General features: G+C 49.4%; 2 protein-coding genes and 1 long non-coding RNA gene across 6 annotated transcripts in view; 1 reads left to right on the forward strand and 2 right to left on the reverse strand.

Annotated features, from left to right (window-relative positions):
• Positions 1-7,309, reverse strand: part of ZXDC (ZXD family zinc finger C) — a 39,817-nt gene extending 32,508 nt beyond the window's left edge. The window contains exons 1-4 of the mRNA XM_008697951.2: positions 6,343-7,309; positions 3,712-3,864; positions 3,538-3,616; positions 2,454-2,584 (exon numbers count right to left, since the gene is read on the reverse strand). Coding sequence (XP_008696173.2) covers positions 2,454-2,584; positions 3,538-3,616; positions 3,712-3,864; positions 6,343-7,309 — 1,330 coding nt within the window. The remainder of the gene's footprint in view (positions 1-2,453; positions 2,585-3,537; positions 3,617-3,711; positions 3,865-6,342) is intronic.
• Positions 7,310-7,503: 194 nt separating this feature from the next.
• Positions 7,504-23,989, forward strand: LOC103669471. Of its 4 annotated transcripts, XR_570285.2 has the most exons (4): positions 8,799-8,838; positions 18,261-18,374; positions 18,602-18,711; positions 22,924-23,989. It is a non-coding gene; the product is annotated as an uncharacterized LOC103669471 (long non-coding RNA). The 4 variants fall into 4 exon arrangements; XR_570288.2 differs by lacking the exons at positions 8,799-8,838; positions 18,602-18,711 and adding an exon at positions 7,504-8,385; XR_570284.2 differs by lacking the exon at positions 18,602-18,711.
• Positions 19,554-25,798, reverse strand: part of UROC1 (urocanate hydratase 1) — a 48,080-nt gene continuing 41,835 nt past the window's right edge. Inside the window, exons 19-20 of the mRNA XM_008697801.2 lie at positions 22,348-22,447; positions 19,554-21,248 (exon numbers count right to left, since the gene is read on the reverse strand). Coding sequence (XP_008696023.1) covers positions 21,108-21,248; positions 22,348-22,447 — 241 coding nt within the window. The 3' untranslated portion in view covers positions 19,554-21,107. The remainder of the gene's footprint in view (positions 21,249-22,347; positions 22,448-25,798) is intronic.

Raw genomic sequence — 25,798 nt, forward strand, 5'->3', positions numbered from 1 at the left:
CCAACCTCGACTCGGTATGCACTGCCAGGGCATACTAGAGGTGACGCGGCCACTGCCACTGACGCCACCACCCACCCGCACGCGCACACACACATGCACGCACTGTCCTCAGTCTGCCACCCTGCCCTCCCTCATGCTCACTCACTGCTGTGTGGCCCTACCCTCCCTGTCTCCTCCAGTTACTATGAAAAGATGGGTGGTTTTTTGACTTTTTATTGTTTTTAACTTTTTATTATGAAACATTTCAAACATTACGAAAGCAGAAAGAATGGTCTAGTCACGTATCTGAAACAAGAATAATCAACTCTCAATAAAAAAAAAAAAAAAAAGAATCATCAACTCTCAACCGACCCAAAAAAGGCTTCTAGGATCCTTTCCCGAGGCTCCTGCCCTCACCTCCACTCCCTGAAGAAGAGCACTCTTCAACTAAGCACCACTGGTCACCCCATCCACACCTGCCTCTACCAGCTCAACACCGCAACATGCTTCAAGTTCTCAAGGCTACAGTTACTGGAAGGCAAAAGCCACCCCTCCTCTGTAGCCAGCTACCACCCCCTTCCTCTTTCCCTCCACCACAAGCTACCGCTCAGGGCACTAGAGCAGGGCTCTGCCTGAGCTACTCCACCAAACCTCAACCCTCACCCTGCAAGACTCCACTGACCCTGCTGGAGGAAGCGACGGTCCTCACCGAAGTGTCGCACCTCAGCACTCAGGACGGACTCCTCTCCTTTCCCAAACATCCTCCTCTCTTGGCTTCAGGGCTGCCAAAGCTACGCTCTTCCCATTCCTTCTTAGGCCCCTCCCAGGGTTCCCCTTCTACTTTTCCGCCTGGAATTGTGGCGGTCCCCAGGGTTTTTGTCCTAGGCCTTTTTTGTTTAATAGCAATGGTAACAGTGGAAGTAGCTGACATTTGCTGTTTTCTATATGCCTCGATTAAACCTGTTACCTAATAGAGCCCTCTCACAACAACCCTCTGTGGTTTTATGACCACTTCAAAGATGAGGAAAAGAGGAAGAGAGTGCTTGAGCCACTTGTCAGAGGTTACAGAGCAACTTCAGTGGCAGGCTTGGGCCCGGGGTCCAGGAAGCCTCAGGCCTTCAATCACCACACTCCACCGCCCCTCTTCAGCATACACCAATGCCTGAGTGCTGTGTCCACCTCCGTGGCTTAGATCCTCACCACGTGCTGCCTGCCGCACTCCCAGCCCACCTCCTCGCCAAGCCCAGCAAGCAGTACCCCCCCGCCTCCTGAGCATCTGAGCCCGGGAAGCCTGTGGGCACCTAAAATGCAGCACGTCCTCTACCTCCAACCACCAGCCCTCTGTGCCTACCTCAAGTGAGACGCTGGCCACAACTACTGCTTCACCCGAAACCCATACCCCCAAATCGATCACCAAGCCCTGCCGGTGCACTTCTGACTCCTCTCTCTCTCTCACCTGTGCCTCTGCTCCCACCTCACCGCCAAGCTGCAGTGCAGGTGCCAGCCATCTTCCCAGGTAACCAGACGGAGCCTCAACTCAATCATGGTCCCATCACTCCCCTGCCCCAAGTACCCAGCCTGCTGCTCTCACCATTCTGGGAGAGGCCCCTACACTGGCCTCTCCTGCCTCCTTCTTTGGCCGACTGGGAGACCACTCCCATGCCCCCATGCTCTAGGAGCAGTCTGGGTGACCTGTGTGCCCCCACAGCACCCTACAGGTACTGGTCTACCTGGCGTGCCCCAACTGGAGCTCTGATGACAGGAGGAACTGAGTCTTGGTTAAACCATCTGTATTATCTTCATGACATTCTAGGAACTGGTCTCGGCTTCAAACTGATCTTTATTATCCTTTTTCCAGGTAAGGAAACTGAGGCCCAGAGAAGCTGGCCTGAGATCATCACCTGAGGGAGGGGGGAGCCAGGAATGAGACTCACAAGCACACACTGACCTGCTCTGCCCCTCCGGCACAGCTGCAGCACTTACAGTGGGGCCAGCACACGCAAGCCATGGAGCACACTTCTGGCCCATGAATCACGCCTTCGCTGTGCAGGAAAAAAAAAATCCGAATGCCCTTTTTAAAGAGCTAACCTAACTTGACTGCTGTCCAATCACAGCATGCACAGCTACTATTTACTGAATCCATGATAGGTGCCAGATGCCAAAACAGGCACTTTCCACAGGTTATTTCACCTATTCCTCACAACCACCAAATTAAACAGGTAATAACTAGAACCGCAGACCTCGTGAGTGCACTTCAGAGCCAACAGTCAAACCGGTCTGATTCTGAAGTCTGTTCTTTTCAATACACTGCTCCCAAGATAAAACAATTAACTAAAAACTGGCCATTAAATCTAATGCTGCAACTTACACTCACCTTGTTTTGAAGCAAATAAAACCTACCTTTAAACAACTTAAACTTACAATAACGTGGACATGTACTAGTTTACAGCTCAAAGTGATGTATTAAAATCTACCTTCCACAGGACACTCGAACGGCTTTGTGCCCAGGTGGGTAATGCTATGGCCTTTCAGGTGCTCTGCTCTCGTGAATGACTTTCCACAGCCTTCAACAGGGCAGGTAAACCTCCGGTCATCATCGTGTTTCCTGCCAGAAGAGAAAACCAGGCAACACGATTACTCACACAACCTGGAGGCCAGACCTCAGAGGTGACTCTTTGTTTAAATTCTGCAAATTACAAACTCTTAGCATGTAAAGAAAATGATCAGTACATTTCAGAATATCTTAATTCTCTCTAACCCACGTGCACAGGTTTGCAATTTAGCTAACTCTGTAATTAGAAATTCTACTTTAATGACAAGGCTGACTCGACAGTCAGACACAACAATTAGTGCTGCTTCAATCTAGGAACAAACAGCTGGGTCCCAAATGTACTGATGAAGCTACTTCCAATGTTTAGAAATTCTGGTAGCAAACAAAGTTTCCAAGCTGCAGAGGGCAAAGAGAAGCATGCACAGAAAATCAACTGCAATGCTAAAAGGACCCCCTCAAGTCCATGCATAAACACAGTTCTTTCCTAAGTAACGCTGTTATACTTAGGTTGTTATACAACCCCTCAAATCCCCAGCTGTGCAAGCATGGACAAACCACCCAACCTCTCTGTGTCTCAATACAAACTGGGGACAGTAAGAACATCAAAGCCAGAGTCGTCGTGAAGGTTACAGGAGACACACATGTAAAGTGCTGAACATCACCTGCACATAGGCAAAGCCCTCCAAGGACATCATTATCAGCATGGAAAGTTTGTAATGACATCAGGAAAGCGTCTTCCACAATGTTAACTCTTTTTAAATACTGAATTAAATAAAGCATGCAAATTACATTTAAAAACAAGCATACGTAGAAAACTTGACATTAGGTGATCATATTCTGAGTGGTTTTCTTTTTACAGCTTTCTGAACTTTCCGAACTACCTGCAATGGACTCCTTTTCTTATAACTTAAAAAAATTGACAGATATTTAATTCATAGGCTTCTGCTACTGACAAACAACTCATTCATTTTCCATAATGGGTAATTCAAATGAAATGTAAAGATTACCTTTTGTGTCGTAGGAGTTTAGACATGCTGGTGAAGGTCCAGCCACAACTGTCAGAGTCACAAATAAAAGGTCTTTCACCTTAGAAAAGAAAAAAATTATGCCACATAATCATAAATGCAAGCTACCGCAAAGACAAATCTTAGGTGCCAATGCTATATTCTCTAGCTTATTACCTGTATGACTTCTCAGGTGAATTTTCAGGCGACAGGCTTTGTCATATTGTTTGCTGCACCCAGGAAAGGAGCAAGAAAAGAGTTCTTGTTCCCTGAAGTGAGCTCGGTTATGGGAAAACAGAGCACTCACTGTGATGAATGTCTTCTCGCAGCCTGAACAAAGAAAACACAAACCCTGCTCACTGGTGTGACAAAAATCACATAAACAACTAAACCAGTCACCACTCCAGGACACTATTCACACTGAAGCAAACAACAAAGAAAATGAGTCAGAAGCACCTCCAGAAAGTTATAACCATTATCTGGCTTTGTAATAGTGGCTAAGGGAAGCCACTTAGCACACGCAGGCCACCTGCTCTGATAGGACTTAGACATGAAGCGAGTGATCAAGGGGAAGTCCTCCAATCACAGCCACGGACTACCCATTTCCACACCACAGATCTGTCTTAAATTTTGTGAACTCAAATGTCAATGCTGTCTGAGGCCAAGGAAAACCCAACAAGACATATTAGATACTAAGAAACAAGGATTCTGTTGGGAGGGTTGAACTCGGAAGGGCCACAAACCATTGTTCTATTCGAGACTTGTTTGCCCCCGCAGGTGATGCTGTGTCCTCAATTACAAATGGTCCTCCCTGACATCCTCTGCAAAAGGGCAGCAGCCCCTGCTGTCACCTGGCTTCTCCTTTCCCTTTTGCCTATTTCACCAGGGTTCCCTTTTGTCAAAGGAGTCTACAAGGGTCATCTTTATTCACATGGCCTTTAACTTCACTCCCATCTTCAACCCCAACTGAGCCACCGGAAAGAAGCCTACCCCACCAATCCCCCGACTTTCCACATCAATAGCTCTCCTTTGACAAAAAGGTTCAGTGCTTAAATAGAGTAGAAAATACCAGGATGCAAGATGCTGACCAGGTATCTTTGTGGCAGCTCTTTCCAGAGCCTGTAACATGCTACCATCGTGCCTGTAAACCACCAAGCAGATATATGCTGCGCATCACCGCCTCAAAGCACTAGCCCCAGGAACCCTACGTCCTCTAGCAACACTCAACTGGGAAATGCTCCTCTTCCTAAATGCCCAAAAATCATCCTCCCTGCTCCTCTTTCGCAGAAATCTGCCCTCCCTTCCCACCCCCCTCATTCCCTATTTTGGGCTTTGATGTATTCACACACTCCAACAGGTAAAGCTCTCTGCCTTAGCAAGAATCACCCACCCTACAATCAACAGTCAAGCCCTTTGATCCTGCCTCTGCAATCTTTCCTACATGGAACCCCCTCACCATTCCCACTGCCTCAGCAAACCGAGGTCTAGAACATTTAATGGGGGCTTCACTGGTCCCTCTCCTGAACACCACTGATCATCCAGCCCAAAACTCTCAGGCGGACTTCCTACCCTAAAGCAAGCTAGATTCCTGATCTTCCTGGTATTATACTTGGAACGATGCTCTTTGTGCATTTTACTAGGGAGCAATCTATAAGTCAGATTCAGTGTATAACTGAGAAAGGTTCTGAAACAGTGGTCTAAACCTATATTCTCCACAAAGAGGGATGGATGCACAAGACCATCCACAAGCACGAAGGAAAAATATATTAGAATCTATTAATATGTTTTTCATTTCACCCTTTCAAAATCCCTATATTTAAGTGTATCTTACAACAAATACTATGAGAGCACTGCACATACATAATGCATCAATACGCACACAGGGCACATGCTAAGCACACAGTTGAAGCTGTTTTAATGAAGAGGACCTGGAAGGTCCCTCCCCCTCTACTGGGCCCTCCCACACCTTTACAACTTCACTCCCCACCCCACACCACCACATTCCCTGCCTTGGCTTTTCAATGTCACCCACCAGCACTGCCTTCCACCCCAGCTTAAGCAAGCCAACTCCTTCCCAGGCAGGAATCTTCTCTTCCTCCTGGGGAGGCACACTCTCCCTCTTAGAGCACCTAAATCTGCCTCTCCTGGTGGAGTTCACTGTTTTGGAGCCTGCATTCCCTCCTACTACAGACAATGAGAGGGGAAAGAACCCTTCACTGGATTTTATCCACATTACTGCACCTCAGACTCTTCATCTGTAAAATAATAATTTTTAGAACTTCCCAAAATTGTGAAGTCCAAGGCCAGAAAACTGCAATGCACTACACACCTGTGACTATCCCCTCAGGGCCTTAAGGCGTTGCATCTGGTCAGATTCATCTGCGCCACCTAAATATCTGATAACTGAATTTCTAACTGATGAAAGACCCAAGAAAACAGACACCTGACTCATAACTCCAATCTCTAGGAAGATGCTTTATCACCTTCATTAACCTGAAGCACCGTTAAAAGGGACCTGTTGCCTCCACCGTGGGGAAGGCAGGCTGTAATTATCAGTGCTACCTTTGTCGAAATCCCCACAGCAATTCAGGGTTGAGGGGTCAAATCGAAATCACCTGGAAAGAACTGGAACACAAAAACCAGAATGCTCCGTTCCCGCCCCTCACTCTCGGCCCACGGAATTTAAATCCTGCCCAACTGAGCAGCCGGAGGCAGGGCGACGCCACACCCACACTGGGCGACCGGATTGGGACCTGGGGCCCCGGGAGCCCCCCGAAGCCCGCCCGCAGGCCCGTGGCGCGCGGTTACCGGGAAAGTCACACTTGTAGGGCCTCTCGGGCTCGAAGTGGCTGCGCTGGTGGGAGCTGAGTTTGGCGTGCGTGGGAAAGCGTTCGGAGCACACCTCGCACTTGAACAAGTTCTCCTGCTCGTGGCCCTTCATGTGCGCCTTGAGGTTGTACACGGTGGTAAACTTCTTGCCGCAGCCGCCCACCGGGCAGCCGAAGGGCCGCAGCTTGTCGTGCGACTGCAGGTGCCGCTTGAGCTTGTAGGAGGTAGTGAAGGCCCAGCCGCAGCCGTCCAGGGGGCACTTGAAGGGCCGCCGGCCCTGGCTGCTGCTGTGCGTCAGCAGGTGCACCTTGAGCTGGTGCTTCTTGGCGAAGGAGAGCGCGCACTGCGGCTCGGGGCAGCGGTAGCCCGGGGCACCAGAGCCGGGACCCTGGGGACCGCGGCGGCCCTCGGCCGGGCTCGCGGCCTCCTCGCCCGGCGGTGCGGGCGGGCCCCGGGGAGGCTGGCCGGGCTGCGGCGGCGCGGCGGCCAGCGTGAAGACGCCGTGATCGAAGCGCACCAGCAGGTCCTGGCTGTTGATGGTGACGGTGCCCGCGAGGGCCGCGCCGGACCCGGGGGCGGCGGCTGCGCAGCTGGGGCCCTGCTGGGGGCGGGTGACGGGGCTCGCGCCAGCGCCGGGCCCCACCTCCCGCCGCCCGGGGGTCTCGGCCGCGGTGCCGCGCGCCACTTCCAGCAGCACCACGAAAGAATCGCCACCGTCCTCGGGGGGCGGGGGGCTCGGCCCCGGGCCCGCCGACGCCGTCCGGGCCTCCCCGCGCAGCGGCCCCGGCCCGCCATCTTCGGGGCCCCGCAGCAGTAGCAGGCGGCGGCGCGCGGGGCCCGGGCTGGGCGGTGGCCCGGGGCCTCGGCGGAGTCGGCCGGGGCCACCGCCGCCGCCATGTTGGGCTCCGCGCGCGACCGGGGCGGCGAGCAGCTTCGGGAGGTCCATCTTGGGCCCAGCCGCGGCGTCCCAGCCCCCGCCTCGGAGGAAGCGCGGTCCGCCCCGCCCAGTCGTGGGCGACGCTGTGCGGCCGCCGCGACGGGTTGACGCCAAACCCCGGCGCGGAGCGCGGCCGGACTCCAGCCCGGAGCTGCGCGTGCGCGTGAGCCGCGGGGCGCCGCGCGAGGCCTGCCGGGCCGGGGGTGGTCAGCGCCGCCCAGGCGCGGCCCCGCGCGTGCTGCTCGCACCCCGGCGTTTGGGGCTTTCGGCCGACCCCGGCCTAGCAAGCTGCGATCTGACTCCCTGAGTGGGGAACGACGCTCGCCGGACTTAACAATCGCATCTTTCATCTGGGTGGTGGATTAATAATACCAGCCAATTCACACTCACAAGTGTGAGGAAACTGAGGCACAGATAGCTTGAGTCTTTTGTCCGAGGTCACGCCGCCAGGAACCGGAGAGTCAGGGCTCGGGCACCAGGCTGGGCTCACCGAACTGCGAAGAGCCCAGCCGCCGCTGGCCTTTGGCTCACAGACCTTGTGCGAAGTGTCCCCAGATCCTTCCCCGCCACCTGCAGCCCCTCCACGGGGACCCCTGCCTACGCTCTTCCAACTGCATTTCCTACTAACCTTTGTCCCACACCACCTCAGCCCTTCTTCAGTGTTGCCTGAATTCCTCCGCCCAACCCCCTCAACCCGGGTTCAGTCTGGAATCCCTCCACTTGGTCTCACGTCACTGCCCCCCCCGGATCCAAATCCCTTTTTCACGCCTAGCTTCGCCTAGCTTCTTAAGAAAATAACACCGCAGCTGGTCCGCAGCCTCCACCACGCCTTCCACCCAATCTAGTCTCAAGAGGGCCGCCTTGTGATCTTCCAAAAGTGCAAATCAATTGTGCCCCAGTCTTTGGTGCGCTCCAATCCTCTTATGGCCTAGCTGGTCTCCCCCACATTTCTCACCACTCACCCCTCACTCTACAATCCCAGGGCTCCCCCATCTCTTTCCATTTCCTCCGGCAAGTCGAGCTGGTTCTGCTAGACTGCACAGCTGGTCTCTGAATTCCTCTGGGAAGACTGGCCTTCTGATCAGGTACGCCCTCACCCAGCCCCTTATTCTCCACCCCCCCCCATCTGTTAGCTCTTATAGCTCTTAATTGCTATTGTTTTATTTGCCCCTTTCCTGGATAATTCATTGTCTGTGTCCCCCTCTACAATGTAGACTCATTTAGGACAGGAACTGTGTCAGTCTCATTCACAGCTATATGTTCAGAGGCTAGTAGCAGAGACTCTCAGTAAATATTTATTGATGAATGCTTTATTAAAAGTTCTTTAAAAATAAGATATAAATAATATTGAATAGGAAGCATCATATATAGATATGAAATATGAATTTATGCCCCCAAATATATTGTTCCCAGGAAAGAACGATCTTTTCAACAAATGGTTCTGGGACGACTGGATATCCACACATGAAAGAAAGAATTTGGACCCGGACTTCCCACCAGACACAAAAAGGAACTCAAAATGGATCAAGCACTTAAATGTAAGAGTGAAAACTATAAAACTATTAGGAGAAAACCGTACATCTGTGTGACCTAGGCTTAAGGGATGGTTTCCTAGATATGAAACTAAAAGCACAAGCAACAAAAGAAACAAATTGGGCTTTGCCAAAACTGAAAACTCTTTTAGGTCAAAGAACACCAAAAAGAAAATGAAAAGACAACCCACAGAATGGGAGAAAAATTTGCAAATCATATATCTGATAAGCAACTACTACCTAGAATATATTTTTAAAAACCCATGACTCAACAGCAAAAAGACAACCCACTTAAAAACAAAGGATTTGAATAGACATCTCCCCAGAGATGTACAGATGGCCAATAAGTACATGACGAGGTGCTCAACATCATTACTCATTAGGGAAATGCAAATGTAAACCACAAGGAGATGACAGTTCTTATCAACTAACAGCAATAATTCTTTTAAAATGAAAAAGTGTGAGAATGAAGGAAAAATTGGAACCCTCATACATTTCTGCTGGAAATGTAAAATGGTGAAGCAAGTGTGCAAGAAAGTTTGGCAGTTCCTCAAAAAATTAAATATAGAATTTCTATATGACCCAGCAATTCCACTCGTATGCATATACGCAAGAGAAGTGAAAACACACACAAGAACTTGTTTGGGAATGGTCATAGTAGTATTCATAAGGCTACCAAATGAAAAGTGGAAACAACCAAGTGCCCATCAATAGACGAATGCATAGACAATGCAGCATATCCACACGATGGAGTATTATTGGGCCATGAAAAGGAATGAAGTACCGATACAGGCTACAACATGAGTGAAACTGGAAAACACGCAAGGGAGGGAGAGCCAGATGCAAAACACCACATGTTATACTCGTATGTCCAAGAAAGGTAAATCCATAGAGCCAGAAAGTAGATTAGTGGTTGCCAGGGGATAGAAGGTGAGGGGAAATCGGAAATAACAGCTAATAGCTACAGTGTTTCTTTTGGGAGTGATGGAAATGCCCTGGAATTAGACAGCGGTGATGGGTGCACAACACAGTTGAATATACTAAAAAACACTGTCTTGTACATGTTAAAATAGTGACTTTTATGTTACGATTGACTCTGCTAAAAATACGTTGTTGGGAAAAATCAATGCAGAACATTGTTTAGAAGGATCCCATTTGTAGAAGGAGGGAAAACTATACCTATGTTTACATGCTTGCATATCCTTAGGAAGTTTCTAGAAAGATACAGAAGACACTGCTAGTACTTGTGACTGCTTCTAAAGTGAGGTGGGGAAGGGCACCTTCACTTAATACTTCTCTCCTTTTGGTACTATTTGCTTTTGTTTTAGATCATGAGTGGGATTTTTGGTTTTTGTTTTTGTTGTTTTATTTTAATTACAGTGTAATTAACATACACTGTGTTTCCAGTGCACAACATAGTGAGTTATTCAACAATTCTATCATTACTCAATGCTCATCACAATAAGTGTACTCTTAATCCCCTTCACTATTTCACCTATCCTCCCCCTCCCACCTCCCTCTGATAACCACCAATTTGTTCTCTGTATTTAAGAGTCTAGTTTCTTGGTCATCTTTTTTCTTTGTCCGTTTGTTTCTTAAATTCCACATATGAGTGAAATCATATGGTATTTGTCTTTCTCTGACTTATTTCATTTAGCATTATATTCTCTAGTTCCATCCAGATCACTGTAAATGGCAAGATTTCATTCTTTTTTATGGCTAATATTTCATTGTATATATACACCACATCTTCTTTGTCCATTCATCTGTTGATGGACACTTGGGCTATTTCCTTATCTTGGCCATTGTAAATAAGGCTGCTATAAACACAGGGGTTCATGTACCTCTTTAGATTAGTGTTTTTGTATCCTTTGGGTAAATACCCAGTAGTGGGATTGCTGGAGGTACGGTAGTTCTATTTTTAACTTTCAGAGGAACCTCCATACTGTTTTCCACAGTGGCTGCACCAGTTTGCATTCCCACCAACAGTGCACAAGGGTTCCCCTTTCTCCACATCTTTGCCAACACCTGTTGTTTCTTTTGTTGTTGATTTTAGCCATTCTGACAGCTGTGATGTGATATCTCATTACAGGTTTGATTTGCATTTCCCTGACAATGAGTGGTGGTGAGCATCTTTTCATATCTCTGTTAGCCATCTATACATCTTCTTTGGAGAAATGTCTGTTCACGTCTTCTGCCCAACTTTGTTAGATTATTTGGTTTTTGGGTGTTGAGTTGTGTAAGTTCTTTATATATTTTGGCTACGAACCCTTTATCAGATACGCCGTTTGCAAATATCTTCTCCCACTCCATAGGTTGCCTTTTAGTTGTTTTGTTTCCTTGGCTGTGTAGAAGCTTTTTATTTTGATGTAGTCCCCATAGTTTAATTTTGCTATGGTTCCCTTTGCCTCAGGAGACATATCTAGAGAAATACTGCTACAGTCAATGTCAGAAAAATTACTGTCCGTGCTCTCTTTGAGGATTTTTATGGTTTTGGGTCTCACATTTAGATCTTTAATCAATTTTGAATTTATTTTTGTGTATGGTGTAAGAAAGTGCTCCAGTTTCATTCTTTTGCGTGTAGCTCTACAGTTTTCCCAACACCATTTCTTGAAGAGACTTTTTCCCATTGGATATTCTTGCCTCCTTTGTCAAAGTTAATTGATCATATAATCATGAGTTTATTTCTGGGCTCTCTATTCTGTTCCATTGAGCTATGTGTCTGTTTTTGTGCCAGTACCATACTGTTTTGATGACTACAACTTTGTAATATATCTTGAAATTTGGAATTGTAACACCTCCAGTTTTTTTCCTCTTTTTCAATTTTGCTTTGGCCATTTGAGGTTTTTTTGTGGTTCCATACAAATTATAGGATTATTTGTTCTAGTTCTGTGAAAAATGCTGTTGATATTTTGATAGGGATTGCATCAAATCTGTAGGTTGCTTTGGGTAGTATAGACATTTTTTAAAATATCTGTCCTCCCAATCCATGAGCATGGAATGTCTTCCCATTTCTTTGTGTCATCTTCAATTTCTTTCATCGATGTTTATAGTTTTCAGAGTACAGGTCTTTCACCTCCTTGATTAAGTTTATTCCTAGGTATTTTGTTATTTTTAGTGCAATTGTAAGTGGGATTGTTGTCTTAATTTCTTTTTCTGCTACTTCGTTATTAGTGTATAGCCATGCAATGGATCTCTGTATATTGAGTTTCTATCCTGCAACTTTACTGAATTCATTTATCAGTTCTAAAAGTTTTTCTTGAAGTCTTCTGGGTTTTATATACATAGTATCCTTTCATCTGCAAATAGAGACAGTTTTACTTCTTCCTTACCAGGTTGGATACCTTTTATTTCTTTTTATCGTCTGATTGCTGTGGCTAGAACTCCCAGTATTATGTTGAATAAAAGTGGTGAGAGTGGACATCCTGGTCTTTTTCCTGACCTTAGGGGAAAAGCTCTTTGTTTTTCCCCATTGAGTATGATGTTTTTCATATAAGGCCTTTATTATGTTGAGGTTGTCCCCTCTAGAGGGAAAGGTTAAAGGTTTTTATCATGAATGGACATCGTACTTTGTCGAGTGCTTTTTCTGCATCTATTGAAACGATCACATAGATTTTATCCTTTCTCTTATTCATATGATGTATCGTGTTGATTGATTTGCAAATACTGAACTACCCTTGCATCTCAAGAATAAATCCTACTTGATTGCGGTGAATAATTTTTTTAAATGTATTGTTGGATTCAATTTGCTAGTATTTTGTTGAGGATTTTTCTATGTTCATCAGAGATATTGGTAACTACAGAGTTCTCAAGATCATGAGTGTTTTTAAAGTAATTTTTATAATTAAATAATTTTTTTCCACTGTGGAAAACAGTACGCTGGTTCTTCAAAAACTGAACATAGAATTACCATATGACCCAACAATTCTACTTCTAGGTAGATACTGAAAAGAATTGAAAAGAGAAACTCAGACAGCTATTCACACAGCCATGTACATAGCAGCATTATTCACAGTAGCCAAAAGGTGGAACCAATCCAGGTGCCCATAGATGGATAAATAGCTAAACAAAATGTGGTTTATGGATACAATGGAACATCACTCAGTCCTCAAAAGGAAGGAAATTTTGATGCATGTGACAACGTGGATGAAACTTGAGGACATCATGCTACATGAAATAAGCCAGCCACAAAAAGGATAAACCCTGTAGGATTCTATTTATATGAGGCCCCTAGAGTTGTCAAATTCATAGAGACAGAAAGTAGGATTGTGGTCCCAGGGGCTAGGGTGGAGGGGGGTGGGTCAGGGCTTAATGGATATGGGGTTTCAGTTTGGGAGGATGAAACAGCTCTGGAGACGGTGGGGATGGCCGCGCCACAGTGTGAGTGGACTTCAGGCTGCCGGACTGCACTCTTAGAAATGGTTAAAGTGGTAAATTGTATGTTATGCATATTTTACCACAATACAAGAACATTTTAAAATTTTTAATGAAAAACATTTGGTGGGAATATGGGCGAATTTCATCTTTTAGAATTTTTCAGTTTTTAAAAGATATTTCTGGGGGCGCCTGAGTGGCTTTCTGGGTTAAGCATCTGCCTTCTGTTCAGGTCATGATCTCAGGGTTCTCAGATGGACCCCTGGATTGGGCTCCCTGCTCAGTGGGGAGTCTGCTTCTCCCTCTCCCTGTCGCCCTCCCCCCCTCTCCTGCTCACTCTCTCTCAAATAAATATTTTTTAAAAAGATACTTCCAGTATCTTTCATAACACTTTAAAATGGGTGAAATCAACCTTATTGAACATGTGGCAAGGACACATCTCACCCTTCCTACTGCCTGAGGTTCTCCATTGCTGCAAGTAGCGGGGCTTACAGTGAGGAGCAGCCGTGCCAGCTCATGGGCTGGGCTTGAACAGTTGTTGTTCAGCGGTGTCTCAGTCAGAGAGGAACTCTCCCAGCATGTGTGTGTAGGAAGGGGTTTTGGGGAGCTAGGGAGGAGAAGCAGCTGACCCAACTGCTTGTCATATTTGTTTGCATTTGGGGAGAAATCCCACCAGCCCAGATGTTGCTGGGTGCCCAGCATGATAGCAGGGGGAACAAGGTTACAAGAACACCTGGCTCCTGGGGTCCCAAACAGACCATGTTGGGCCACTCACCACTGAAAAAACCCAAAGGCAGAAAAATGAGTGGTGGCGAAACAAGAAAGGAATTAACTTACTGAGGCCACCACCCGGAAGACCGCGGACTAGTGTCTCATAGATTGTCTCCAAAGTGCTGGAGATAGTTCCCGGTTGATATAAGGAAAATGTGGGGTACGTGCAGGTGGGCAGTGAAGGTTTTATCCTGGGTAGGGTCTTGCTGGCCCAGGGCAGTCCTTATTGCTTCAGGGGGTAGTTTCATTCCCATTAGGGGTTGCTTTTCCGCAAGGGTCCTTTGCCTGAATTAAGAGACAAAATGAAAAGAATTTAATCAATTAGAAAGTACAGACTGAGGGGCGCCTGGGTGGCACAGCGGTTAAGCGTCTGCCTTTGGCTCAGGGCGTGATCCCAGCGATATGGGATCGAGCCCCACATCAGGCTCCTCTGCTATGAGCCTGCTTCTTCCTCTCCCACTTCCCCTGCTTGTGTTCCCTCTCTTGCTGGCTGTCTATCTCTGTCAAATAAATAAATAAAAAATATTAAAAATAAAAAAAATAAAAAAAAAAAAAAGAAAGTACAGACTGAGGGGCGCCTGGGTGGCTCAGTTGTTAAGCGTCTGCTTTTGGCTCAGGGTGTGATCCCAATGCTTTGGGATCGAGCCCCGTGTCAGGCTCCTCCACTGGGAGCCTGCTTCTGCCTCTCCCACTCCCCCTGCTTGTGTTCCCTCTCTTGCTGGCTGTCTCTCCCTGTCAAATAAATAAATAAAATCTTTTTTAAAAAAAAAAGTACAGACTGAGGTCAAAACGGGGGGAAGGGAAGTCCGCTTTGAGCATTCTGATGGCATCCCTGTGGCCTTTGAATTGCCACTGTCCATGTGCAGGGCATCTCAATTTCTGGCAGGAATAGGGACGGGCTGTGGTTGGGAGTTCCAAGGTGTGTGTTCTTTCCAACATCACTGAGACAGGGAAACTAAAGAAGGGACCCCATGAAAAACTGCTTTTTTTGCTCCTTTCCCTGCTTCCATTCTTTCTGGGACCTATATGCCTGCCTTACACACACCTCATCGAACAGATAATGTGTGTCCTCCTTATAAAGGTCAAGGACTGAATGATTTCTTTGGAGGCTTCCAGCACAATAGGTAGAATCTAAGGAGAGGCCGGTGGTGTCATTATGAATGTTTTCCAAGACCACAGACTCACCAAGACCCCTGGCTCCAGGGCAGAAGTGACTTACGGAGGGCACCTAAACACTCATCTTTATTCCTGGATGCCCAAGATGACACGTGCGCTGAACCACAATCCTCAATAAAAACCCCGGACTCCAAGGAAAGATGCAACTCACTCTTTTTTCCTTTCTGGGTCTCCCAGCTGTTCTGTCTGTATGTGCTCTCTCTATGTCTGCGATAAACTCTGCTCTCACTTCCTCAAATCACATTTGATTTCTATCCTGCACAAAGCCAAGGATCTTGGTCCTGCAGGAAGCCATCTGGATCCTCGGACCTGAACAGCCCCCATCACCACTAGTCAATTAAGCCAATTCTGACACTATCTACCTGAAGATAGCATCAGATTGCCTAGGTTATGGGCTCAGTCCTACAAGACTGCCCACCCCCCGACACACGTCAGTTTCCAATGCTTCTGATTGACCAACAATAGACTGGAGGTTCCCATGACACCCTCCTTGGGTTTGATTCATGTGCTTGAGTGGCTCGCAGAATTCAGAGAACCTTTTTTTTTTTTTTTTTAAGATTTTATATATCTATTTGAGTGAGAGAGAGAATGAGAGAGTGAGCATGAGCCAGGGGAGGAGCTGGCAGAGGGAGAAGCAGGCTCCCCACTGAACAGGGAGCCCACTGCCCGGTTCGATCCCAGGATCCTGGGATCGTGACCTGAGCCAAAGGAAGACACTTAACCTAGGCACAACCTCAGAGGGACATTTTACTTACCAGTTTACCAGTTTATGATAAAAGGACATTAACTCAGGAGTAGCCAGATAGAAGAGATGCATAGGACAAGGTATGGGGAAAGGGCAGAGAGCTTCCATGCCCTCTCAACATGCCATTCTCCCCAAATCTCCATGTGTTCCCCAGTCCGGAAGCTCTCCTAGCCCTGTCCTTTTGGGTTTCTATGGAGGCTTCAATACTCAGGCATAATTGATCAAACCATTGGCCATTGATGATTGATTCAACCTCTAGCTCCTCTCCCCTTTCCAGAGGTCAGGGGGTAGGACTGAAAGTTCCAACCCTCTCATCACTCCTTGGTTCCCCTGGCAACCAGTCATCATCCTTAGGTAATCTTTAAAAGTCACATCATTAACATAAACTCAGGTGAACTTTAAAGAAGTTTGTTATGAATATCAAAACACCCTTTTTTAAATGATTTTATTTATTTGAGAGAGAGAGAGAGAGAGAGACAATGATCAGGGGGAAGGACAGAGGGGGAAGCAGACTCCCCACTGAGCAGGGAGCCCAATGTGGGGCTCAATCCCAGGACCCTGAGATCATGACCTGAGCTGAAGGCAGACGCTTAACTGACTGAGCCACCCAAGCGCCTAGAATATCAAAACACCTTGATCATTATTATTAGCTAGGAAATTCCAAGGGTTTTAGGAGCTCTGTGACAGAAATGTGAATGAAGACCAAATATGTATTTTTTATTATAAATCAAAATATCACAGAGGGAAAGAACACCTCCATCAGGGATTTCTGTGATGGTTAATTTTATGCATCAATTTCAGTGGGCCATTTTTTTAAATTTATTTTTTTATAATAATATTTTTTTATTATATTATGTTAGTCACCATACAGTACATTAAACATTGTTTTTGGGTATGTCCCTGTGGACATACCTGTGGGTAACTCTAGACAGGATTAGCATTTAAATGGGTGGCTCTTCTGCAAGTAGGTTGGCATCTGCAATCTCTTGAGGTCTCAGTCTATTGAGGTCTGAACAGGACAAAAGGCAGAGGAGGAATTCGCTGTTTCATATCTCACTGAGCTGGGACGCCTCATTTCTTCTTCTCCTGCTCTTGGACGGGGATTTACACCATTGCTCGCGTGGCTCTCAGGTCTTCAGACTTGAACTGAATTAGGCCTCTGGCCTTTCCAGGCCTCTAGCTTATGGTTCCATGGGACTGCCATGACATATATATCAACAATGTCTATCTATATAAAGACATCTATAGATATCTATCTTATATATGTATATATGTACAGATACATCTCCTATTGGTTCCATTTATCTAGAGAACGATAATACACAGAGATTCGAATCCCAGCAGAGACCCTGAAAGTGACACGCAGTGGGAAGCAGGCAATGTACGAAACCGGGATCTCAAACCCAAGAAGGCACACACTTGGCCTCACCATCGGAGGGCAGTAAGGACTCGGAGGGACTGTGGCAAACTGGAAAAAACAAGCCCAGCCCCAGGGAGCTTCCAGCTGATTGCTGACAGAGAGGTGGTGAGGGCACGGTGTCACCCCACCTCTTGATTTCTTTAAGTACACGGAAAATCTGGATATTTAAGTGAAATCTTCCAACTTGTAAAAATTGATGACAAAGTCAAACATTTTTAAAGAGGGCAGACAAGATGCAGCAGCCGGTCAAGTCTGGCCCCTTGCCCTCTTTATAGGAACCTAGCTGAAAGCCTGGGGCAACAGAGCTCATCACTCAGCTGAGCCCTCCTGAACGGACCTGCGCTGGCCAGAGGGGAAAGCATCTGATTCCCAGGGCAGAAGCTACCCAGGGAGACGCCCTGAAACATTCACAACCTCAATTTTCAAGGCAACTGAAGCCTATGCCGGTCATGGCCAATTGGTTTCCATTTTAATCATTCTGAGAGAACATTTCTCAGTAGACTACACATCTCTGCTTCCTTAAAACTAAGACTAAACTGGACACAGAATCCCTTTGAAAACTATTCAGTTCTGGTGTGTGCCTGAGACACCACTGGACAAGACCTTCTGTTCCTTCCGCTCCACCGAGGCTGTGGTCACCTGCCCCAACACCCCCCTGAGCCCCATCGTGGCCCCACTCTGGATGTCTGGCATCCTTTCTCCCTGTGACAGCAAGCAGCAGGCTGATATGCTGTGGCCCAGGGAAGTAGCCTGCTTACTGGCAGGGCTTGGAGTGGAGCCCAGAGGGGTCTGAGGCCTTTGCACATGGCTCACTGCCTCCTGAGCCATGGCCTGAAGCTGGCCATCGAGCCCTGCCTGCCTGTCCTTAGGGGAGGTGCTGGATGGGAAAAGGAGGATGGTCCTGGTCTCAACACTGAACATAGCCTCTTTGTTTTGCCATAGGAACAGATACAGGCACCAGGGTGCTTTCCGTGGACACTTGTTGACGGACCACATGAGGATTTAGAACAGAGCTTGCTGCATACGACAAAAGCCCTACTGGGATGGCTTCAACAGGTGAGGATGGCGGAGGCTGGAGTGGGGCCAGTGGCTGGTACAGCAGCTCCATATGCTGCCAGGAGCCCGGGCACCTCTGACTTTCCTTGAGTGTCCCCCATGTGCTTCTGCGGTCCTGCGGTCACAGCGGGGCTGCTGTGCTTCCAGGCACCACACCTGAGGTGCTGGCAGGGGGAAGGGGCGAGGGCAAATAGCAATCCAGCCTCACCTGTCCACTTTTATTAAAGCAACAGCTTTCCCAGAAGTCCTACCCTGTAGACTTCCACCTCGTCTCACGGCCACAACTAGGCCAACAGTCACTCCTGATGACAAAGCAGTCCTGAAAATCAACTATGGGGTAATGTATATACTGCTGCCCAGACGAAATTTGGGCTTTGTGAGTGAGGGGGAAGGAGGAAATAGCCACTAGGGAGGAGACAAACAGTGTTGAGTGCTTGAAGACACAGACCCCAGCTAGACTGGCCTCCTCTTTGCAGGCGTAGAGGGGGAGGGATGTCAGGTTCTCTGTGGCTCCTTAGACGCCCATTCCCCAATCGCTTTCTCCATTCTCTGTGTACGGTGGGTCATTGTCAGTGAGCTTCAGGGGCTGAGCTAAGGCTAGGAAATAATGAGAAGGAGGTGCGCGGTCAAAGGTGCCCTGCTTTGCACCGTGAAGTCATGGTGGGGGGTCTCCTGGCCTGGACAGCCAGTGAGAGTGTTGGGGCCACCACAGCCTGACTTTCTTCATGGCCCTGGATGTTTACAGGGAAGGGAGCACGTCCCAACATCAGTAGGTGGGGTGGGAAGAGGGGGAAGAAGAGGGCCAGGAAATTCATCCCGCCACTTGGCTCCTGTTTATAAGCTGGCTGAGAATCAAGCGGAACCTCGGTCACCCGTTGACTGAGATGCAGGTGTTACACCCTGTTATACAGCTTAGAAAACCGAGGTTCAGAGAGGCCAAGGTCCCCGAGGTCCTGGCAGGCAGGCAGGGTTAGGAGAAAGATAGGGACTGCCAGGCCCCTCACATCCACCTATGAATTTAGGAGAAAATTTTATTTTATAAAAAAAAAAAACAAAACACCCATACATTGGGACTCCAGGAAGCAAGTTTTGGCCTCTATAATCCTTCTCCAGTAACTAAATTAACATAATTTAAATAGACCAAAGTTTTATCAGAGGCTTGGCATTTCGTTTCTAAAACCTAATTTAATTACAAAGGAAAGGGGAAGTGTTGTCCAATCACTGCGTCATACACCTGAAACTATTACTGTAAGATTGTGCATTGACTCTCCTTCAATTTCAAACAAAGGAAAGGGACATCTCATTGGTTGCTAAGGACAGAGAAGCAGTCCCCCAGTCCCCCACAATCCCATCTTCCAGCCTGGTCCCACAGCAGGGTGAGCCCCATGGCCAGGGGCTAGAAGTCCCCTCCCCAAACGGGCTGGTTCAGAGGAAGGCAAAGAGTTTGGCCTGGGTCCCACTGTGTGAACCAAACAAGACAAATGTCCGCACTGCAGCATGCTCTCCTCTGCCATCAGAGGGTAGTGCTGCCTTTGGGGGTCTTTCTCCTCACTCTCTCCCACCCCATCCCACTGCTGCTTTGTGTCCTCCTCCTGCCTCGGTCTCAGCTCAAGGGGCTAGGTACTCACATGGGGAAAGCCACTCACACCCAAAGCCTGCAGCAGCCCAGAGGACAGAGGCAATAGGCAACTGGGAGTCGAGGAGGCAGGAGGGAGCCCTAAAAGTAGGGGAATCCTTAAAAGGGGGTGCCTACTTCAAAAGGAATGCCTGGAAAAGCATGACCGTATAACTCCCTTTTCCTGGCTGCTTTGTATCTGAGCCTAGGCTATGGGTCCAGCCGCTACCAGGATCAGAAATCTGGGGGAGACGTGCAAGAATGCAGCCACAGGCCCACAGGGCTCCTGCAGGACACCTGGTCACAAACAGGGTTCTGGAGTGGACCTCCCTCTAAAGGGACCAGGATGCATTCTCTTGCACTTCAGGCTGTGCCAGCTGTCGGGGGCACCCCTCCTCTCTCCTTTTTTCCCACAAAGTACCGCTGACCCTTTAGGGCAGAGTCCTGCATGCCCCCATCCACCAGCCCATGGCCACCCTGCCCATGACACCTTACATGGCTTCTTTCCTCTCTTTCCTAAGTCTTTATTACCCCGTCTTCCTCCACGGACCTTCGAGCCCAGGGCCTGGCCATGTTCCTTTGGGCCCACGGCTGGAGGCACTGAGGTACAGAAAGTACGTCACAGACAGCTAGACAGCCCAACAGATGGAAGGATAGCTGGACGCATGGATGGAAGGTGGACAGGACGCAGAGTGATTGATAAAAACCAGGCCAAAGGAAACTCTGCCCCCTTGGTAGGAGAAGGAATGGCAGAGGCTTTGAAGGGACTTGGTTGATGTCCAGTAGTCCTGGCATGCGTGGCCCCCAACAGTTCCTGGAGTCTACTCTGTGGTGGGCTAGAGGATTTGGCCCTGGACAAGACTTTTGCTGCCCCCCGCCCAGGGTTCCCAGGGGACACAGGCAAACAGTTCCATGTCTTCAGGCCTTGGCTGGCTCATTTGTAAACTGCAGACGGTGGCGGCATGCCCTCCAGGGTGTTGAGAGGCCAAGTGAGGGCTTGTGTGTGAAACTGCTAACCCAGGAGGCAAAGGCGTGTAGTGACAGGGGCGCTGTGGCTGTGAGGGTGAGGACAGGGACCAAGGGGGACGAGGGAACCGAGGCTGGCTCTTGGGTTCCCCTCATGGCCGCAGGGCCTGCTGGAGCACGCGCTCTTCTGCCACCGCATGTGGGAGGGTCACCACCAAGCCTTTGTTGTCCTGCATCGTCTGGCAGATGGTCTCATAGGCCTTCTGGTTCCCGGACCAACAGCGCCGAGCTACCTGCGGGAGGGTGGGGAGAGGGCAGGGTAGCCACTGGCGCCAACACCAGCTTCCCAGCAGGGCCTTCTGGACACACTGCAGCTGGGCTGCAAATCCCAGCCCTCGTCCCCTTCAGGGCCCCTCTGTGCTGTGTGCGGGGTGAGCAGTCTTGTGCGTCTGCCCCACCCCCACCTCTAGCGCAGACCTCCCTCTCTGTTGGCTGGACTATGTATTTAGTCACCTCTCCGATCTGACTGGCCGTCCTTCTACCCAGCCTACCCCATGTCCAAGAAAGACCTTACCCCCACGCAGGGGCACCAGGCCAGGTACCCAGGAGCACCCTCAGGGAATCCACATTCACCTCACCTCCGCCTTAGAATCTCTCTCCAGTCGGCTTCCTTCTCTCCACCTCAGTCCTCAGGGCTTCCCCGCCCTCCTTGCTGCCACGCTTGCCTCCCGCCTGCTTTGCTGCCCTCAGGATGAAGACCACCCCCTCCGCTGGTTTGAGCCCCTCCAGGGACCCCTCCACCCCCACTCTTATGCTCATCCTCTCACGGGACATCCAGCTGTCTGGGCCCCTGCACACAGAACCCGTCCCCTTCCCCCTCACATCTGCCAGCACACATCCTTCCCATGACCACCTGGCCTCCCGAAAGTGCTCACCACCCCTTCTCCCTGCCTGTGATGTGGTCACGGGGAGGGGACGCCCCCCTGCAGGGCCACACATGCAGGTGCACAGCCAGAGAGGGTGAGCTGCTTGGCCTGATAGAGCTGCCCCTTGTGACCTGCCTTCAGAGAGGCTGGAAAGAAAGCACTGTAAAAGGAGGTCCTCAGCACCAGCAGTTGGGGGTGCCTTCACTGGGAGGGAAGGGCTGGGGCGGACAGCGGCTAGGCTGGAGGAGTAGGGCCAGAGGCAGGAAGACACAAAGGAGATTCAGAAGCAGCCCAAAAAGATGCAGGGAGAGACCCAGCAGCAATGGGAGAGGAGACACCGGTAAGCAAGAGTGGCGGGACTGTTTTGTGGGAAGAAGGGGGCAGAACTCTCTCTTGGGTCTGCAGTCTGGAGAGGCAGAGCCCCGCCTGGAGAGAAGGCCCGTGGAAGGGCCTGGATGTGACTTACTCCATTGGAGACATCCCAGCTAAGCATCATCTTGGCCTTCTGCTCAGCCTCCTGGGTCCCGTCCAGCACGAGGCCAAATCCTCCGTTGATCACCTCACCCCTACAAGAGGCAAAGAGGTTTCCAGGCCTGCCCCTGCCTGGAGCAGAAAGACGTGCACGCACATTTGGGGAACGCTTTGGAAGCGCTGGCTCAAGGAGACAGTGTGGCTGGCCCCTGCAGCCTGGAGCCCATGCTCTCTCCCCAGCCTAGGGACACAGGAGCCACTGCTCTGCACTGCCTACTTGCACCTCCATGCTTTATTCCCTGCACCCCCACCCACCTTCAGGACCCTCGGCTGCGTCACCTCCCATGGGCGACCTCCTTCGCTGCGGCTCTGCGTGCATCCCATCCAGGCACGCTTCCTGGGGGCTCTTGTGATGCCCAATTCAACTGTCATTCTTCCCGGTTTCTCTTTATGCTCTTTCTTTCCTTTGCCTCTTCTTTCAGCTTGCTTTAGGTGTATTTTGGGGTCCTGATAACTTGATTTGAAGGCCGAGTTCCTTTATTTTCTGTATTTTTTATTTTCTAATGACCAGATTTCTCTGAGCACTGTTTGGACTACCTCCCCTGAAGACGTGCCATGCTCACGTGTTCATCCATTTCTTCAGTAGGAGTCGTGGGAATCGGTGAAGCATGTTAATGCTATCCTACCGTCCACATTTGCCCCGTGCTTCTGCACCATCAGCTCTGAGCACCCTCTCCTTGCTGGCACCCCTGATCTCCATCCTCACCCTTGGCGTCGTGATCAGGCCTGGCTGCTCTTCCTGCTGTTAGCATCACCATACCCCTCGTACCCACTTCCACTACACACGTAGGAAATGCCCTCCCTCTTGTCGGCACCTGCCAGCGCCTTACTGCCAAACACGAATGGACACAGCGTCTGGCCATTCAGTCCCTGCTTCCAACGAATTTGCTCTTCCTTCGTCCTGCACCCAAAAGTGCGTCTAGTTTCCTTAGCCTCACATCCTTCAGGCCTTACCTGCTTCTCTGCCCTGTTCAGGCTCTACTGACAACTTCAGCCAGTTCCCACCAGGAAGGTGAGCAGCCCTCTGCCGCAGGAGCTAGCTAGTGCCCCCCACGCCCGGCGTGGAAGTCGAACACCTCTGTGAGTGGGCAGCTGCCCCTGCCCTGCCCTCAGCCTGTGTCCCCCGCAGCTGGGTAGCCCTGGGCCTGCCGGTAGGCTCCCATCACATCTACCACCCCCCCGCCCCCCGCGTCCAGGTGGATTCAGGGTCATCATCAGTCACCTGTCAGGGCTGATGTTGGGTAACAGAGGGGAAAGCAGATGCCAGCCAGCGTTGCCAAGCAAGGACTTCGGTGTGTCCTTCAACCAGAGAGGCCTTTTGGAGATGAGAACTTCACCTTCTGTTTTGGGAGCCCGAAGCCCTGACTGCTAGAGAGCAAAGCTGCTCAGCTCCAAGTGACCTCAGCAAACCTGCCCACAGGAGCACCCTCAGCACACTGAGCCCAGGAAGCGGGACAGTGAAGGCAGCACCACGGTCAGCAGAGGGAGACAGCAGACCATAAAAACAGAGGGGGGGGGGCTCAGATGGCGGAGTGTCTGCCTTTGGCTCAGGTCATGATCTCAGGGTCCTGGATCCAGCCCCATGTCAGGCTTCCTGCTCAGCAAGGAGCCTGTTTCTCCCTCTCCCTCTGCCCCTCCCCTCTGTTCCTGCATGTACTCGCTGCTCTCTGTGTTAAATAAATAAATAAATAAATAAATAAATAAATACCGAAAGCACATCAAGAAATAGCAGAGGGAGCTTATAACTTAGAAATGGATTTGTGTAGAACAAAGAAAAAAATTAGCTGGCAAGTTGAAAGTGATTTCCTCCAGAGCAGGAATGGCTGAGGCTCAGATTTGTTTCCCTGCTGTTTTTGCAGCAAGCCTTGCGGGAGCATCTGACAGATTAAATTATGTGGGTGTGTGAGGATGATGGAGTCCAAGGTGAATTTGAGGCACTTTCCCAAAAGCTCCCCTGAAGACAGCCAGGATCAAGGATGTTGGTGCCAGCCTCTGGCCAGGCTGCCGTCCTGTCTGCAGAGCCTGGGGGGCAGCCAGAGGGTGGGAGCAACTTGGGAATTGGCAGGGAGCATTCGCTCTCTTGGGAGCGCCCCAGGCAGGGGTCCTGCCCCGAGCCCCTCATGTCATGGATGATTTCTCAGGCCGGCTCTGCTCTGACCCTCTTGCTCCCTGTGGCTCAGTTGGCAATGACAGGTGGATCCTGGGAGGTGACAGATCTGGGTTCGGATCTTGGCTCCACCACCAGCTCTGTGGCCTGGGGCTGTTAATCAAGCTCATTCTCTTCACCTCCAGCACCAATTCAGCAAATCCAGTGACAAAATGCCAGGTACCCACAACCAGGCACTCTCCGTCCTGGTTTTCTCTAGCCTGTATATCGGAAAGAACACACGCTCCCGTCACATTTTCCATTCATTAGAGCCGCCTGACTGGGCTACAGCTCAGAATTCTGGCCTCGAAGCCGCCCATCGGAATGTCTGGGAAGCTCCAGTGCTGAAGGACTTGGCTGTGGAGGACAAGGCCAGGCTCAGTCTGGCCAGAACGGGCTCAGAGGTCAGTTCAGAGATGGCTGGCCAGGGAGCAGCCTTCCGCTCCAAAGCCACAGCGCCCCCTGCTGCCCCAGATAGCTAGGAGTCCAACTTGGAGGAAGAGCCCAGACCTGCCAGCCCCCCAGGTCAGGGAAGAGGGGACAGCTGGGATAGCTGCAGCTCATTAACCTCCTGGTGCCTCAGTTTCCTCATCTGTAAAATGTGTTTTCTTCTACGATTCGGTGAGCGAGTAGATTCAAAGAGTTTTGCATATGCTTGCCACACCGCCCATGTACAATAAATATTATTCATTATTCTTTGTGGATGTGATATTGTGATTTATAGTAAGAGATACATATTTGGTCTTCGTCCCACTTCTGGCACAGAGCTTCTAAAACTTGGAATTTTGTAAGTACCGAGAGTGGTTAAAGTGTCTTTTGTTATGTGAATGAGGTGACTTTTGGATGGGGGGTTTGCCAGTTTCCAGCAGAACAAATCATATCATTATAGGATTGGAACTTTCAGTCCCACCCCCAAGGCCTCCAATAAGGGGAGAGAGGCTGGAGGTTGAATCCGGGGTCAGTGATTTAGTCAATCGTGCCTGAATAATGAAGCCTCTATTAATACCTAAAAGGACTGGTTTCAAGAGGTTCTAGGTTGGGAATGAGAACGCTTCCCCGTGCCACAGTGCCAGATCCCAAACTCTGCAAGGACAGAAGCTCCTTTGTTTGGGACCTCTCCCTATGTATCTATTCTTCTGGCTATTCACTTGCACCCTTTGATAGCCTTTCTAATAAATTGGTAATCTAGTGAGTATACTGGTTTCCTGAGTTCTGTGAGCTGCTTGAGCACATCAATGGA

The sequence above is a fragment of the Ursus maritimus genome, unplaced genomic scaffold (genome assembly GCF_017311325.1).
Source record: "Ursus maritimus isolate PB19 unplaced genomic scaffold, ASM1731132v1 scaffold_14, whole genome shotgun sequence".
NCBI classification, from domain to species: domain Eukaryota; kingdom Metazoa; phylum Chordata; class Mammalia; order Carnivora; family Ursidae; genus Ursus; species Ursus maritimus.